This window comes from Chanodichthys erythropterus, chromosome 10 (assembly GCF_024489055.1).
Source record: "Chanodichthys erythropterus isolate Z2021 chromosome 10, ASM2448905v1, whole genome shotgun sequence".
NCBI classification, from domain to species: domain Eukaryota; kingdom Metazoa; phylum Chordata; class Actinopteri; order Cypriniformes; family Xenocyprididae; genus Chanodichthys; species Chanodichthys erythropterus.
In genome coordinates this window covers 44554045-44571888 of record NC_090230.1, presented here as the reverse complement: position 1 = coordinate 44571888, position 17844 = coordinate 44554045, and the positions used below count along the sequence as shown (strand labels likewise).

Sequence of the window (17844 nt, the reverse complement as noted above, 5' to 3'; positions counted from 1 at the left end):
AGCACTGTAGGGCTTACATTTGAAAGCTGAAGTGTGCAATTTTTTGCTAAGAATTTCATCCTATTCCTGTTTAATATGCATTTTAGTGTTCAGGAAACTTGTTTGGAAATTTAAAAAAAAAAAAAAAAAAAAAAAGTTTTTCACAATTCCATTTTGTGCCACAAATGAAGCAAAACACAAACTAACTATGCACACTAATTACTGCTAATGCAACAAACTAGCCATAAAAATAAGGATGACAACATGCACACCATACGGAGAGAAACAGGAAGTGTGATTCTACCTGGCATGATGACAAATGAGCCCTGGGGTTCCATGGCAACTAGGCAGGCGCTAAGGATGCTGGGAGTGTCAGCTGCTGAGATCCCGCACAGTCTACAGTTCTCCTTTAGCCTCCGAGACACTGACTGCAGATTTCTTCTGCTCAGTAAAATACTCCAGTCTAAGAGAGGAAAAGAAAACCATAAATGTATTCCCATGTGGAAAAAGTTCCCATGTTTGCACTGCAGTGTTAACATATCTTGTGACTTTAAACATGTATTATAAAACTAATTTGTTTTGGTCCAATTTGTTTTGGTTTAAATTTTATGAATATTAATATATTTATGTAGCAACCATTTTATAAAAGCAGTAACAACTCAAATCCAACCGTATTGTGAATATTGTCATGGCTAAAGGCGTAAAAGCCTTACATAGGCATTACCTCGCAACTCTCCGTGACCTATTCGTCCAAGTCGGCCAATCACCACTCTCCATGGCAATGATGTCATCTGAACCAAACCCAAGCACCACTCCCAAAGCTTCTGTAGGCCCAGCTTCCGGGCTGATCCTTTTTTCCTTCTTGCTCTGAGACAGCAAAAACAGAAAACTTCTAGACAATAATGCTTCAAATATATTTTAAATGTCCTTAATTTATGATTACATTTTTTAAGCCTGATCAGAAATTAGTTAAATGTGTAAATTTGTTATACTTAAAGAGATACTTCATGGAGATTAAAGTAAAAGTGTGTCAGGTTTTTCCACTTGTCATGACTATGGTGGTGATAATGGTTTTAGATATGACACTTGAAGTATCGAGTGAATAATTATTCCTGCAGAGTTAATGCGCCACCTGTATGTCCCACTATGCAACTGAACACTTATGAAGTTGTAGTTTACCTGTTGGGTACATCTATGCTGATGATACAGGTTTCCAGCAGCTCTCCGTATAGGTCTGTGCAGGTGGCCAACAGCCATCTTTGATCATGTGACAGGCAGTAGCCCACAAACAGGACGTTATACTTCTGAGACGCCTCTCCGAAAGTCTCGCCTAGCTCCGTTTGCTTGTCTTTCGTTGGGGCCAGGATGAAAGGTGGCGTGTACAATCGCAGACACTCTGGTCTCTGTGGCAAGAGAGTCAAATGTCAAAAGCAAATAGTGTAATAGAACTTAAGTTGTATTTCCCGCCCCCCTAAAACAAAGAGCAAAGAGCAGGACAAAAGGACAAAAGTGAGGGTCTAAGGTCGAACCATCAGCCTCAGACTAATGGTGGTCATACCCGTGCACACATCAATATAGCCTTTTCCTCTCTTATGAAATCAATAAACCCCACCAAGTAGTCACATCTCTTTTGTGAGTGGGGAAGGAAGTGGGGTGGGAGAAACAGTGCTAGCGAGTCGAGCGAGAAAATTGGATTCTACAAATAGCTCGTGAAGAAAGGAGAGCAAGTGGAGCTTTCGGATTCCTCTGCCAAAACATGCAAGCCGGATCCCATTAGGGAGGTCTCATGGAGCTGCCCAAGCAGATAATGGAAAGAGAACTGTTGGGTTGTGCGAGTCCCCTTTGGTTTTGTTCCAGGACAGGGAGGTCAGTGTAACAGTCTCCACACGTCACCGAGTTCTCATACAGCACAGAGAGTTGTTAAAGAGCCTGAATGGGCTGCCGGTGCAGGAGCTCTATGGAGGAGGTCAGAAGCACGGGCTCTGGGAGCCTCAAATCAGGGTGTTCATTTTGACACTGTTGGCACTAGGGACTGGCACTTGAACATGGCAGAGCAACAGCTCTGTCAGTCTGGTGTATTGGCAGAGCTTCAGCAACATAACTTAAAAACAGGAACACTTTATATTTTTGAGATTTAAGATATTTTGGTGGCTGTCCAAGCTACTTTGTTCCATACAATTGAAAGGAAAATGCTTCTGAATTTAACAACCAATCAAACTGCTGGACCCTCACTCACATCTGGGTTCCTGAGGGAGGTGTCGAGGGCAAGGCCAGGGCCAAAACCCGTTAGTGACTTCACATTGGTGGAGGTTGGGAGGGGTCTTCTGCACTGGGTGAAGACGGAGAAGGCCAGAGACTTAAGGTGTTGGGCATAGAGGTGCCTCTCCTCACTCCTCACAGGCTGGAGCAGGTACTGACAGGGGACAATCTAAGAACACAAAGTACACAGATGTAAAACAGATTTGTTTCACTATTGTCTTTACAAAAAAGCATCCACAGAAGAAACGGTAGTTATAAAGTCACATTAGACCAGCGGTTCTCAACTTTTTTGATTTCAAGACCTCGCATTGTCCACGACAATATCTGAAGACCTGACACTCCTAGATTCTGTAAATTACATTGCAGAATTCCAGAAGATTTAAGAGCAGAATGTTCTTCCCACTCTTTTTAACCAATGAATTTACATGACATTACTAATATTTTTTATTCGCAATTCACAACCCGATAAATTATTTTAGAGCTTGGCATAACTACAAAAATGTATATTATAAAATTAATATTCACATATATCCAGGCGTTTCAAAACCACGGGAACCCTGGTTCTTCAAAGAAAAACATCAGTTGTTGAGGTGGTGAATTAAAAAAAAGAAAAAAAAAAAAAAGAAAAGATTTTTAGCTGATTTTAATGCTTGTTTTCTCTTACTTTAAATTTTTTTTAAGTCATCTTGATGTCCCCTTGGAAGTTTTCTGAGGCCCCCTAGTTGAGAACCACTGCGCAAGACCTTTCGTTCCGATGACTTCCATTCACATGTATGCAAAGATTATTTTGAAATGTTAAATTGGCATCTAAAGATGTGCATCAGGTAAAAGCTACTGTACCTACCTGTACAAACACAGAGTTGCGTATGTGAGCTGGAAGGGCCTGCAGCATCTCCAGGTAGCAGCGGAGGAGTCCCAGTGTCCACATGCTTGATTGTGACGTCCCTGGCTCTGCCTCCTCGTATGAGAAGGGGTCCACAATATAAATCATGATGGCAGGTGGGTACGTGATGGCATGGGACTCTCCGTCTGTGGGAACTCCAACCTTTTCTCTCTCCATAGTGCTGATGAAAAAGGGAAAAGAAAGGGACTTTAATGTGCTTTTTAAAACACTTTCACGAGTTATGTCACAATTTCAGGGTAAACGGATACATGATGCCTCTATTAAGACAGGAAAAAGCAACAAATGCATTGCGTACCTCTCTGGTGGTTCGGATGGCCCCTGAGTCTGGCTGTTGACGGCTGAATTGTCTCCAGAGAGGCTCGAGTTCTGGGTGACAGCCTGCTGGCCCAGAGCCCCAGACTGGGAGCTGTTACCTTGGACTCCCATGCTTCCAAAGGGAGGGAATGAGCTGGGCTTGGCAGACTGGATGCTGCTGCCCTGAGGGCCTGAGGAGGAGGAGGGGGTGTTATTGGTGTTGCCTGGCAGGCCTGAGCCACTGTTGCTGGCAGCACTGTTGTTGTTGAGGGCGGAGCCTCCGGAGGCCATTGAGGTTTGTAAGTTGGAGGAGGATTGTGAGGAAGATGATTGGGTGGTAGAAGGGATAGGGTTTGGCTGAATGAGGAGGGAGCTGTCCAATGCCTGTGTAGCGAGGTATGGAGCTGAAGAAACAGAAAGGACAAAGACAAAGATAAGTGAGACAAATATTGTTTGATATATTTTCATGACAACAGGGATAACCGAGAGAGAGAGATGGGTCTTACCGAGGTCATGTCTGCAGACTTGGGCAAACAACTTGAGCTTGGCAAATGCATCACTGCTGCCACCAGCCGCTTTCAGGAACCAATCATTGACTGGCTGTTCTGAGTGCTTCTTGGCAGCAGCTCCACCTACCCTAACAACGCCATCAGTATGCACTTTGGAGATTGGTCGATGCTGTCCGAGCTTACAAGACTGTTGGGCAGAAACAGAAACAGAAAGAGACCAATAAAAAAGCAGTTCAGGTGAGCCAGGACATTTTGAAAGAACAGTGGACATAGAAAACAAACATGAGCTATCAAACTATCCAAAAGTGTAGCATGTTGTTTGCATAGTTTGCTTGTATTTATAGAATTTATCCACAATATTTTTAACGTAACTTAAACATGCAAGGCTTCCAGTGTCAGTCGATTCCAGTTATTTTGGCTGTATAGCAACAGTCTGTTATGTTGGTTGATGTTGAAATTGACTATTTATTATCATATTTTAATTTATAATCAATCATAAACACTCGTTTGTTGCGCAAATACTTTTACAGTTTACTGCACTTTGTTATTTACCTATAGCAGCTAGTGTACTAGGAAGTCTCATGTTCACAGGAAAAAGCTAATTTCTGAGTTAAAAAATAAGAGACAAAATTCTCAGTGGAACATTAAGGTAAAGATTGACAAATTCGCTCACCTCGTAGACCGCTGTCAACTCTCTGAAGAAGCTCTTGGCTCCAGTGAGGAGAGCATCGCTGTCCGGGCAAAGTACCAAATATCCTACGTCTCTTTGGGAGCCAAAGGGATCAAGCAGTAGCTTCTCCCAGTATGGCAGGCCAAAGGGAGACAGCACCACAAAGTCATACTCATACCCAACCAGAAAGGTAGGAATGGGCAGAGGCTCCGGAGACTCATCAGTGCCTGGAGAGGAGCAAAGAAGGAAATAAAGTGAGAGTCAGAGTAACACAAGTGTAGGGCTGAGCGATATGGCCCAAAAAAAAAATAAAATAATCATATGAGCCGAAAACGATAATTATCATGATAAACATCAAATCGTTATTTCTAAGTTTAAAAGCAGATTTCTGCTCCTGAGGGAAAGTTGTAGAAATCAGACCATTAATTGGGGGGTTTTCTCACCAGAACATGACAAACACTTGCCAAACAGGTGAACATTTCAGATATTAAAATTACGTTTTCTCTTAGAAATGTACATTTAACAGTAGCAATAGCTTGAGTTGGAATGCAGAGTAAATTTATGTTCATTAACAAAAACAGTAACATCTGTAAAAATGGTAACTCATTTTTATAAGGTGAAATTTGGCCCTCCATAGTATTTGGATCATGTTAACTAGGGCTGGGCGATTAATCAAAAAGTAATCGAAACCAAAATTCAGAATCCCTAACCGACGTAATTTTTCCATGTTGGTTATTTCGGTTTTTTTTTTTATCCTGTTAATACTTCCCACTTTAAAACATACTAGCGCAGGTGAATTCAGAGTCAACACAGAGACGTGCGCGAGCGGTGAGCCGTGCCCTTGCGTCTTCACTAAACTTTGGCAGTTGCATGTGTATTACGGTTTTAGACATGCAAGTGATTAGACGATCGGATGTGTATTATTATATCGAGTTACCGTGCTCGTGACTCTGCACTGTGGCACAGACACTCATACAAACAGTAACTGCACAAAACGTGAAGATTGCGCACACTGAGGAACAGAAACTAGTTGTCAGCGCTGTCCTGTGATTTATCAGTAAAGTAGCTTAGAAACTCAACCGATTACAGCATATATTTTCTACTTTTGAAGTAACTGTTTACAACCCACAGCTTCGAAATTAATAGAGACGGTATGACTAATTCACAAATGCAATCGCTCTCATACTAATATACTACATACTAATCCTGTACTAATTTATCTGTATCTGATTTACGACAAGCAGAAATCTGTTGTGAAATTTTACAAACCATAGATAAAGTAACTGCTGAAAAGTGAGCTATGTCATGTCAGAGCACTCTTTCAAAAGGAAAAAATATCCCACCTTTAATAGTCAAGCATAATTACAGTACAAACATTGTAAGTGAACTACCAGGGCAAAAAACAAACAAAATAACCGTTCATTAATCGTAATCAAGGTTTTGATTTTAGATCATAATCGTACAGCCCTAATGTTAATCACAGGTAAAACCACACATTGCACCTGACTACCATGGTAAAAAGTAACAATTGTTTTTATGGTATTTGTTATGAAAAACAATAGCCCAAAGAAATTTAGTATAATACAAATGCGCAAAACCGCTATAGTAAAAAAAAAAAAAATTAAAATTATATTCCATTATTAACATTAATATTATAATAAATTTTAATATGAATATCCCACATGTCTGCCACAATCCCATGGTTTCAGTTTGTTTGTACAGTAAATCAAGGTGAATGTTGGCGACTTGTGGACTGAAAAGCCTTCTAACTGTATCGTTGTGGCTCAATGTTTCTCCTGTATTCTGCTTCAGTGTTGTTGAGAATGTCAGCGCTGTTTCATCTGGCTTTAAACTAGTTTAAAATCACAAAGCATTTGATTTGTGGTTTGTATGGGAGATTTCTGTGCCAAACTTGAACGATTCTCACTGGATCTCACAGTGCTGTTTAGCAGTGCCGTGATTGAGACTGTCAGCGAGTAAATGCATAAATGCATTCGCTCTAAAGCTTGCGCTGTGGTGTGCTTTGAGCAGAGTTGATAAATGGTCTGTGGCGCGGTTCAAACAAACAGATCTGTTTCGCTACGCTTTTGGCATATCGTTTAATGTTTCTCACATGCATCAAAAATGGCAGTGCTTATCAGTTAAGGAAATTGGTACTAGCACCAATGCGACCGCCTGCAACACGCATGCGCAGCATTATTTGCATAGTGCATCAACTTCAAAGTTGATTAAAGGGTTAGTTCACCCAAAAATGAAAATTCTGTCATTTATTTCTTACCCTCATGCCGTTGCACACCCGTAAGACCTTCGTTAATCTTCAGAACACAAATTAAGATATTTCAGTTGAAATCCGATGGCTCCGTGAGGCCTCCATAGGGAGCAATGACACTTCCTCTCTCAAGATCCATTAATGTACTAAAAACATATTTAAATCGGTTCATGTGAGTACAGTGGTTCAATATTAATATTATAAAGCGAATAACTTGATGGCCGATTTCAAAAACTGCTTCAGGAAGATTCGGAGCATAAATGAATCAGTGTATCGAATCTGCTGTTCACACAGATTCATTGTGCTCCGATGCTTCATGAAGCAGTGTTTTGAAATCGGCCATCACTAAATAAGTTATTTTGTTTTGTTTTTTGGCGCACCAAAAATATGCTTGTCGCTTTATAATATTAATATTGAACCACTGTACTCACATGAACCCATTTAAATATATTTCTAGTACCTTTATGGATCTTGAGAGAGGAAGTGTCATTGCTCCTTATGGAGGCCTCACGGAGCCATCGGATTTCAACTAAAATATCTTAATTTGTGTTCCGAAGATTAACCAAGGTCTTATGGGTGTGGAACGGCATGAGGGTAAGTAATACATTTTCATTTTTGGATGAACTAACCCTTTAAATCTTGAATACATAATTACTCAAAACAATAATGATTTTTAAATAATGATTTCCCATCCAAAAATTGCGATGGCCTTTTTAGACTTTTAAGTGCCCTTGTTGCTCACCATAAGACCCTCTTCCAGCCATCTTGTGAAACTGCTGCCATGTGAGAGGCCCCTGGACTCCCCAGGAGCGAACGGTTCTCTTCTTCTGGATGGCATCCTGGAGAACAGGCTGGAGAGAGAGAAGAACTCTCAACACATCCTGAGAGCACAGCCCACTCACATCCACCGCTGTAGAAAGAGAGAGAGTTTAATATAGACACTAAAATCTGTTAATATTCAACATTTACTGTCATGTATAAACATAAATAGAATATAGTGATGCATGCACGAAAACAAAAAATTCCATAACCAAAATCTACGTTTTTATTTAGCCAAAAACAGAAATCGAAAATAACATTTCAGTAACTAAATATGGGTAACTGAACTTTTGCCGTTTTGGGTGTTGTGTTCACAGATGAAAAATCACCTGTAGTGATAATATCTTCCTCTTGATATTTTTGCTGAACAAATGCTACATTTTGCTACTCTAGCATAATTTTTGGTCACAATGAAGTGTGTCCACACTGTTGACATGTTAACCTGTTGTAGCTTATCTATACTGTATGCACAAAATGATGACATAATTTATGACACTGACACAGTCAATACACATCATCGTAAAAGTGCCATTTCAGTCAATGATTTGGCCCTCCAAAACTATTTTCATCCAAAATGAAAAATAAAAAATTTGGCCATATATTTTTGATTGCCGAAATTCAGTATATCACTAGAACACCACATAAGTGGTAATATTTGGTCAACACTATTAAAACTGTAACTGTAAAAGGAAGAACTGGGAACAGTCAACTGTTCGCAATAAGGAATGTATATGAAAGTAAATAGTTGTTACGGCTATTTTCTATTTTGTATGAGTGAATGTCTTTCTCCTCTTGTGATCATATCTTTGATAATTAATGTACCAGCTTATTGAGAGGAATTGGTTTCTATTGTAAAAAAAAAAAAAAAAAAAAAAGACGTGTGAACAAACGTTGAATATGCTTTAATCTCTCACCGCTGCGTTTGGCCCAATGGTGCAAACACGTGCTCTTCACCAGAGTCTCGTCCACCTTCCCACCGGACATGTTGTCCATGAACTGCCGCCCGTGTTCTAAAGCCAGGTAACAGTCGTTGTGGAAGTCCCTTTCCTCTACACGCACACAGGGTGGTACAGTAGTGGCCCCTGGCCCTTGGGAAGACAGTCCCTCGAGGTCCAATGCCAGGATGGGGGAGAAGGGATTAGTGCACTGATCCTGCAGGAGAGAGATAAGCTCGTCCGGGACTCGATCCTTGCCTCCACCCCCTGTCTTCTCCAGCGACATGCTCCGTAATGCCTCAAAGCGCTTCTCCGCCTCCTGGCTCACATCCGAACCCCGTCCGATGATATCCAGCTCGTCTTCCAGGAAGAGGCCAGAGCCATTACCGTAGCGGCGATTGATGACGGCACTGAAGCCGCACGTACAGGGATACTGGGCTTCCATGTTGGGGTCGCTGATGTAGATGCCTACGTCGGCACCTTTGATGTTCATGTTGCATACGCAGATACAGCAGCTGTCGAAGTTGCAGTCCTTGAACAGGTTCATGACAGACTCCGACAGGATGAGGTTGACGTATAGGCTGTGGGCTTCGGGGATGGAGGGAACCGTCGCAGGTTCCACAGAGTTGAGCGGCCTGCAGGTGGAGGGTGTCGAGGCTGGCGAGTACAGGTCTGAGTTCTCATATTTGAGGGAACCTTGCACACTGGATGGGCCTCTGGGGGTCCGGGGGGTCCGTGGGGTACGAGGGGTGGGGGCTGAAAAACGAGGTGTGGCAGGGGACGGGAGGATGCTTGTGCCACTGTTGCTAGGCGGGGCACTGTTAGACAAGAATGGCGTGTGGGTTTGAGGTGTATACGTCTGGATGTACTCGTGCTCCATAGCATTGTTTTCACTAGAGTGAAGAAAGCAGGAAAAAAAATCAAGAGGGTAATTTGGGAATCACTGAAATCAAGCCCTACAAAAAATGAGCGACATTTAAAATGTCTCACCATTCCTATTCTCACTAACACTAATGATTATTGGATATAACACAGTGGACATATATTATGAGCTGCAGTACTGTACTTGTATCCTAAGAAGACCTCCAGGGGGAGGGAGGAGAAACTATTTTTAGACAGACGGTCCAACAGGCAGCTGTGCAAGAAATGAAAGCACAGCTTGTGCCACATGGACCGTACGTGTGTGTGTATATGTGTGTGTTAGTGCGAGAATGCCGAGTGTGGCTCCCGGTGGCCTTTAAAAACAGGCAGGCGTTTGAAGGTCCCCCATTTAAAGACGTGGCCCTCTCCCCCAGCTGCTGTGGGTTATAAAAGAAGCCTAACCAGCTCATAAAGGGCTTTTGAACTGACTTAAACAAATGTGGACTTTACAACCAGACTTATCACTCTGTCATCGACCATTCGCAACACCCTGCTCCTCTCTTGATTTCACTGAATTTCTACCGACATCAAATATAATGTCCAAGAACAAAGTGTTCTCTTTGCTCTCTGAGATTAATGCATGAAAAGAACTTTATCGGATTATTTTTTCATCTGCTTCGATTTTGCCGCAGTATAAAGACACAATGCATTTATGCAGCATAACTCAAGCCTAACTTCAGTCTAACAGAATGATAGTGTAGTTGAAGTTTACCCTTACACAGGTTCATAACATCACATGAAAAAGCAATCCAGACGACAAGATTATGAATAACACAGCATGAATAACAATCAGATGTGGCCACCTGAGCAAACACCAGTTATCCAAATAAACCAGTCCATGAGAAACACAGAGTAGTTTGAGTAAGGACAGTGAAGAAGCTTTGAGATAAGCAGCTTTAAATGTAAGAAAATAAAAGTGGCAGCAGATGGATTTGACAGCCTAATTACCAGTGTGTTAACACCTGTTCTTTGATTTTATCCATGTCATTACTAAGAACAAGAGGTGTGTTGGTGTAACTGACTGCACAAAACATGAGTTAGTACTTACACTTATTGGGTGATACTCACAGAAAAAAATGTCTGGGTCATATTTTACCCCAAAATTCAAAAGGGGAAAAACATTTCAGACAGAAAATAAACTTTTACATTGTGCTGTAATTTATGACAATTAAAAAAAGATTAATAAAAAAATAAAAATAATAAAATAAATAATAAAAAGATTCAAATGACTCAACTGTAAAATGCATACGTGAAGTGTAACACTAAATACACATCATAACAGTATTTGTTGACCTTTTAAATTTGTGTATAATTTTTTTTTCTGTCTTACAAAAATAAGAAATAAATAATTTGGTAAGAAAATGTGATGTATTGTCAGAATGCACAAAATAAAACTTTTTTTTTTCCATTTTTTTTTTGTTTATTTGGGAGTGAAATATGTCCCAGACATTTCTTTGTAAGACTTTCTTAGTGCATACAAAAGTCTGTGTAAAGATATATATATTGGCTCTGTTATGTTGTTCATATAGTTTTGTGCATCACCCTAGATATGAAACTCACCCATCCTTGCTGAAAATGGACATAGCAGGTACAGAGTTGAGTAGCTCCAGTTTTCCCACTGTCCAGCTGGGCCTGTAAACACACTCATCAGGCAGTTTGATAGGGGGCAGGCACTGACTAGGCAAAGACTTCAGGGGGGCAAACATGGAGCAGCCCACAAACGGTTGACACAACTCAGGCTTGTACACAAACGAGAAGTCCTGAAGAGAGAGGGAAAGAAACAAATGTTAAATTTGCTGTTGTATAAGTTCATATTCTGCATCAATACGACAGAAATGACTTGCATAAGAAGCACTTAAAAGAGTAAATGCACTAGGGATGCTCATAATTAACTGGTTAACCATTAACCGGCAGTAAGAATTTTGACTGATTAATACTATCAGTTAATGGATTAAAAAGTAATTTAAGTATTTTTATAAAAAAATTTAAGATATTTTAAAACGTTTGTCATTTTTGACAGAGAAATAACCGATAAGTCGCATTTTATTATTATATTCAGAAAAATAATGTAAAATAAAGCAAAATGTTTACAAATATTTTAAACACTATAAATTTTTAGTTTTAGTTCCTCTCACTTCACAACAAATCCTTTAAATTTAACAGTACTCAGAACAGAACAAGAATGACAAATAAAAGTAGGTATATAAACGACAAGCCAAAACGAATAATTTAAAGTGAAACTGAAACGGAAACCAGCGTTGGGCTCACGTAGCCTACCTGTCTTATTCGGCACCAAACCAAATGTTTACATATTCTAAATGTATTTGGATGCTAAACTTATATATTTTGTAAACTAGGCTTTGTACTTCAGTCGCATTAAAAATGGGGAGATGGTATTGCTGAAAGGTACAGATTGTACTACAGACTATTTATATTTAGTAGTGTAATTTTTTATGTTTGGTTGACTATTTTATTTAGATAATGAACGACAAGCAATGCTAGAACATATGTTGTGTGTGTGAGGCACATGTGCATTGTTTCCTTATAACAGGGGTTCATTTTTATTTGTGTACACTCACAATAAAAACAAAACACTGTGCTTTTGTAAAATAAAGACAACAAACAGGACGCCGCTTCTGCCGTCTCGGTTTCCTTTCCGTGAACTTGTTAGTAGTGTGCGTCGCAAAAATGAACCGAAACTCAGCATATACTACAGTGTTTCCCATACATTGACTAGACTGTGGCGGCCCGCCACATTCTAATTTGTCCCGCCACAGTCTCAGAATGAAACGGAAATTAGGTTTGTCGCGATATATAAATTACCGTCTGATAATTGCGCTCTTTTATATGGCAAAAGTGGGAGACATAGAGCAAAATAAGTAGACTAGCACCAATTAAGTTTTCGTGCACTATATTCAAAGTCATCTGAAGCCATTCCATAGCTTCATGTGAGGGACAGAAGAAATATACATCGATAAGTTCACGGTCAGAAACTCGTCTTCCCTCCGTTACAGCTGTCATTCAGCACTCAAACAGCGCGTCACGTTCTGTAACGACAGTCAGCACGGTAAAACTCTCCAATATGATATATTCCCATTATAATACTTGATATGTATATAAAGAGCTGTGGATTTGCATAAAATGACTTTATCTTGCTGGAGTTTATTGCTGTTTCTGAACGATGTCATCATACTGGCTACAGGATGTCTGTTAGATCGCACAACACAAGGACTATGAATTCGTGTCACACGCACAATAACTGGAATTTAAAAATGAAAGAACCATATGATTAATAAACTGTCAGATGTAACACAGGGATTCTCTTTGTACCGTGAACTTTTCAATGCGCAGACAACTGCGTGCTCTGACTCGATATTGCTTCAAGCGCATCATTCTGCACCCGGGATGTGCATTAGCGTTTTTTTGCTGCTGTTTTGAAGCGTTTCATATTATCATGGTTTTGCACACTGAAAGATTATTAATAGCCTATTTTGTTCTGTCGTATCTATAGCTTGTTGCCCCATTAAAAAGCTGCACAATACATTTAAAATAAGCGCCTTTTAATGTTACATTAATATAAATACATTTAATTATTTACATATAAATCTAATATAAATAGTGTTTTTCATTTCAGAATACAAATAGTAATTTTAAACTTTTTATTAACATTTGGATTTATAAAATTACTGTGCAAAGTTTTTAGGCTAGAATATTTTTTTGCTGCTGAATTATATACTCGCCTAGTTTACTTATTTATTTATTGGTCAGCTTATGAATAAATGAATTTTATTCATTTGTTATTTTTCTCTATAATAAGATGGTGTGTTTAGTGCATTGGATTGGTTAACAAATCAAAGATACAGGCTCCCACTAATAAATTAATTCAACAAAGGTAACCTCTTTTGCTACATATTTTTAATGGTTTAAATGTGTGCTCTACATGTTTGACCACTTATGAACAATCATTTAGCCTACTATATGTTATGTACATGACTAATGTGCCGTACCATCACCAATAAATAAATTACTTTTAGAGCACAAAATTGTTTACAAGAGAACAAATTTCTTTATTGATCTAGTCACGTAATTTTGCTCTCAGAATACACCAGATTTATGCATTTAAATTTAAAATGTACAAAATTTTCCTCCGGGGGGGCATGCCCCCGGACCCCCATAGAGGAACCGATGTCCACCCACCACAGTCTCACAAAATCCTGTGGGAAACACTGTACTACTTGTCGCAGTTTTCTCTTTTGTTTCAATAATCTGTTCATTTTTTAAGTGAGCTATATTTCATGTATAGGCCTACTACACAATTTAATTCTGCTTTTTTCTGCAGAATCTGTTCTGTTGTTTATGCTGCTATTTATGCATGTAAAACTAAACACCTAGAAAACAAATTGTTAATTAACAATCTTGTCAGTTAATGGTTAACAAAGCTTTGGTGGTCAGTTAGGGGGAAAAAAACGTAAACAATCCCTAAAATGCACACAACCAAATTCCAACACAAGTTTACACAAGATATTAGAACAGTTGTGTCCCTGCAAAATCAAAAAATCCTAATATTAAGTGCATTCTGATTGGCTGTGATCGTGTCGCTCTGCACAACATTCCGCTTTCCGTCAGGACAGAAAATTAAAATGAAGCTGCAAAGATGTTGCAGTGCACACAGTTAGGACAGTAGCATTTTAACAAATCACACCTTGATTTCAGAAGGTTTGGGGCTGCAGAAACTTTCTTCCACCTCAATTTTAAATTGGCCACCCAGAGCAGTAGAGCCATCCAGAGTGTTGAGGCCAGAGCCAGGCTCCATACAGCCATCTTTACTGCCCATGTTCATGGGGGAATAACCCATGATATGCTGCTCTAGAGACGGAGGCGTAGGGAACATCTGGTGTAGATCAGCCGTGCCTGAGGGAGGGATGGCAGAGAGAAAAATGACATGTAAGTGGAAGGATAGAAGGACGATTCATGACCGTACATCCAGTATGCTGTGTGATAAGCCTATTTCCTATTTATTCTTGTGGAAAACATAAATAATTATTGTCAAAATGTATACAAAAACCTTCAATTAAAATTAATACACTCTTCTCACTCAAAGAAATATGTGCATGATGTCCCTGTTTGTCTGCATGCAATGTAAAAGTTGTGACAGTGGCCAGCAGGGAGCAGTATACAGAGTTCACTGATGAAGTAAAATCTGTATATTTATAGAGACAGAGACTGTGCTCACTTATACAGGAGACAGGGTCCAGTGTGGCTGGCTTCGACTCCTTGCTGCCAAACTTCTCATCTGCTCCATTTACAGCTCTCCGTGCTCCAGGCTATGGAGAATAACACAAATAAGCCAAAAATCAGAACTATGATTTCATTACAACACCCTAAAATTACAGCAATTTCTCTAAAGAAAACACATTTCCATTACAACACCCTGATTTTCCAATAGCAAAGCAATGGCAATTTTAACAGTGATTATTTTGATTACATATAGATGACATATTTCAACTTCTAATTATGTATGGCGATTAACTTGTGATAAAAATTCTGCTGTTTTGGCAAATTTTCACAGTGACGCAAAGCCATTCAAGACATAATAGAAAGAGAAAACAGAAATACAGCTTGATACTGACTGTTTGTTCATCCTCATCTGAGTTGAAGAGGTTGTCCAGGTCTTTGATGGAGACTGCCAGGTCTGAATCATGTATGAGGCTGGTGGAAGCAGCCCGGTTATGGGCCGCAGCCCGCTGAGCATCTGAGCGAGAGAGAGAAAGAGAAAGAGCTTAACACAGTCCTGTTCTGCAGCTTTATCTAGCGTAACCACAGCCTGGGCTTGGGACCACATCAGGACAAGCCCTTTCCCTCACTCAGCGAACACATTTAACCTTTATGGGCAACAATACACTAAACTGACCCAGGGCTGTCAACAGGGAAACTATTTCAAATAAAATAAATGGACTCAGGGTTTGAGAGGGGTTCATGAGAGAGTCACTGGAGTATAACAGGACAATCCTTACCATCTGATAGAGCAGCATTGCCATCTTCTCCCTGTTAGAAAGCAAAATAAAATAGGAAATGTTTAAATAAATTTAATATACAAGCCACTGATACACAAAGGTTATGTTAAATTAGTCATGCAGTGTCCAAAATGATCTGACACATATCAAAGGTGAGTTGAGAAAAACCAAAACATATACACTGTAAAAAGTGGTAATCTGCAATTGTTAAAGAGCTATTTCTACCTTGTTTTGTTGGTATAAATTAAATGAATTTAGGTTGATTAGGTGATGTTAAGTAATATTTTGACTTAAATAAAACCAGCTAATGTAGATGTAGTTACTATTTTTTTCCAGTAGTCCTCAGTATTTAAGAATCAAGCACACACTGATTAACTTTTCCACAAAGCAAAAGATGAAAGCAGTCCAGAGTGCATTAGTTCATGATCACATTTTAGTTAACAATCACAGAGAAGAAAGCGACCAATCAGAAAAGGTGATGGTATAAGAAGAGTAAAAGAGTGACAGCTAAGAAGAGAAACAGGAGACGACCAAAGAGAGGGAGGGAGGGTGGAGACATATTTATACATTGCCACCAAATTATATCTCCATGCACAGCATAATAAATAATATAAGATAACAGCACAGGCTAATGGGACTGCTCCTTTCCCCTCAGCGCCTTAGAAACCCAACCCAGACCCTAAACCTGCCCCTCATGCAACCTGCGCATCCCAGAGCCACCATTACAATGCAAGCCGCACACTATGCGGAGATTCATTAAGCCGTGCATAATTTCATTACGCTGCAGGCTGTCTCTCTGCATAAAGAGTGTAATCTGTTCCTTCGTACACACTCTTCACATCCTAATGACCAACTCCGTAATAAACGCCTGTACATGTAAATCACTCCGCCCCGTAATCGATAGCAGAACCCTGGGGTGGAGTACAGGAGTTAAAGAGGCGATTTTCTACGTATACTATGTATTTTACAACAAACGAACGCCGCTGTGTGTATGTTTATACGTAACATAGACATACACATGTGCGCTATAAGCAATGAGGTTGTTGTACCATATGGCCCAAATTACTTAAACCTCTCTTGTGACTGCAAAAAGAGGCTATAAAGTTACCAAGACACACAAATGATGTGTAATTCTGAGAGCAGGTACCAAAAAAGCTCTTGCAAAATGATGGAGTAACACAGTACAGAAGGACAAAGCTGATTTTTGTTCAGCCTCCGCAGCTGCCACAAAAAGACGCTAAAAGTATGTGTGAAATTCCAACAGGAATGGGAGAGACTTTCTTCGCCCCCTCTATTCATGCTCTCTCCTCCACATTTGAGGGTGTCAGATTCAGATCTCAGATGGGAATCTCCCATGAGCTGAAGACAGCAGACATGATGCCAGCATATTACACGCTACACTGCCAATGGAGAATCTGCAGCATCTATAAATCCTTTTCACAGGAAACAAGAGTCCATGTGAAACAGGATTCACAACTCATTATACTTCCGTAATGTTGCATATTTCCAATTGAAACTGAAACTAGCTTGTAAAAAGAGAAAAGCAATACTGCGTTTTACCATTTTACAATACCATTCAAAAGTTTGGGGTCAGTAAGATTTTTTTTTAACTTTTATTCAGGGTGCATTCAATTCATCAAATGTTACAGTAAAGACATTTATAATATTACAAAAGATTTCTATTTTAAATAATTGCTGATCTTTTAAACATTTTGAATCTTCTTTATAAAAAAAAAAAAAAAAAAAAAAAAAATGTTTCCAAAAAACAAGTTTTCAACATTGATGATAATAAATGCTTTTTGAGCACCAAATCAGGACATTAGAATGATTTCTGTAGGATCATGTGACATTGACGCAAATTACATTCTAAATTAAAACTTATTTTAAATTGTAATAATATTTCACAATATTACTGTTTTTTTCCTTTTTTTTTTAATTACAGAATAAAAGACGTCTTTCAAACACATTAAAATAAATCTTACCAACCCCTAACTTCTGAATCTTAGTGCAGCGGTTCTCAAAGTGTGGGGCGCACAGGTACTGCAGGGGAGCGCGGAAAATCAGCAGAAAAAAGAAAAAAAAACAGCTGTTGCAACGGTGAATGTGCATAAATAGCGGCTGATGCTCTGCCTTTATAAAGAGGGACTAATCTCCAATTACACTGAACCGTTCTTCAGATCAATTCTTCAGATTCTTGACTTGTCACCATCTGAACAAGCCCAACATAGAATTTGCTCGCCATAGAAAAGCATGAGCACCGCTCCAGCGGAC

The 17844-nt window shown here is 39.4% G+C and overlaps 1 protein-coding gene across 1 annotated transcript in view; it reads right to left on the bottom strand.

Moving 5' to 3' along the window:
- med13a (mediator complex subunit 13a) overlaps positions 1-17844 on the bottom strand; it is an 88482-nt gene that overhangs the window by 3972 nt on the left and 66666 nt on the right. The window contains exons 11-25 of the mRNA XM_067397876.1: positions 15574-15604; positions 15190-15311; positions 14793-14883; positions 14262-14470; positions 11120-11319; positions 8618-9531; positions 7627-7794; positions 4619-4842; positions 3943-4132; positions 3438-3840; positions 3083-3302; positions 2216-2407; positions 1159-1382; positions 704-846; positions 284-442 (exon numbers count right to left, since the gene is read on the bottom strand). Coding sequence (XP_067253977.1) covers positions 284-442; positions 704-846; positions 1159-1382; positions 2216-2407; positions 3083-3302; positions 3438-3840; positions 3943-4132; positions 4619-4842; positions 7627-7794; positions 8618-9531; positions 11120-11319; positions 14262-14470; positions 14793-14883; positions 15190-15311; positions 15574-15604 — 3490 coding nt within the window. The remainder of the gene's footprint in view (positions 1-283; positions 443-703; positions 847-1158; positions 1383-2215; positions 2408-3082; positions 3303-3437; positions 3841-3942; positions 4133-4618; positions 4843-7626; positions 7795-8617; positions 9532-11119; positions 11320-14261; positions 14471-14792; positions 14884-15189; positions 15312-15573; positions 15605-17844) is intronic.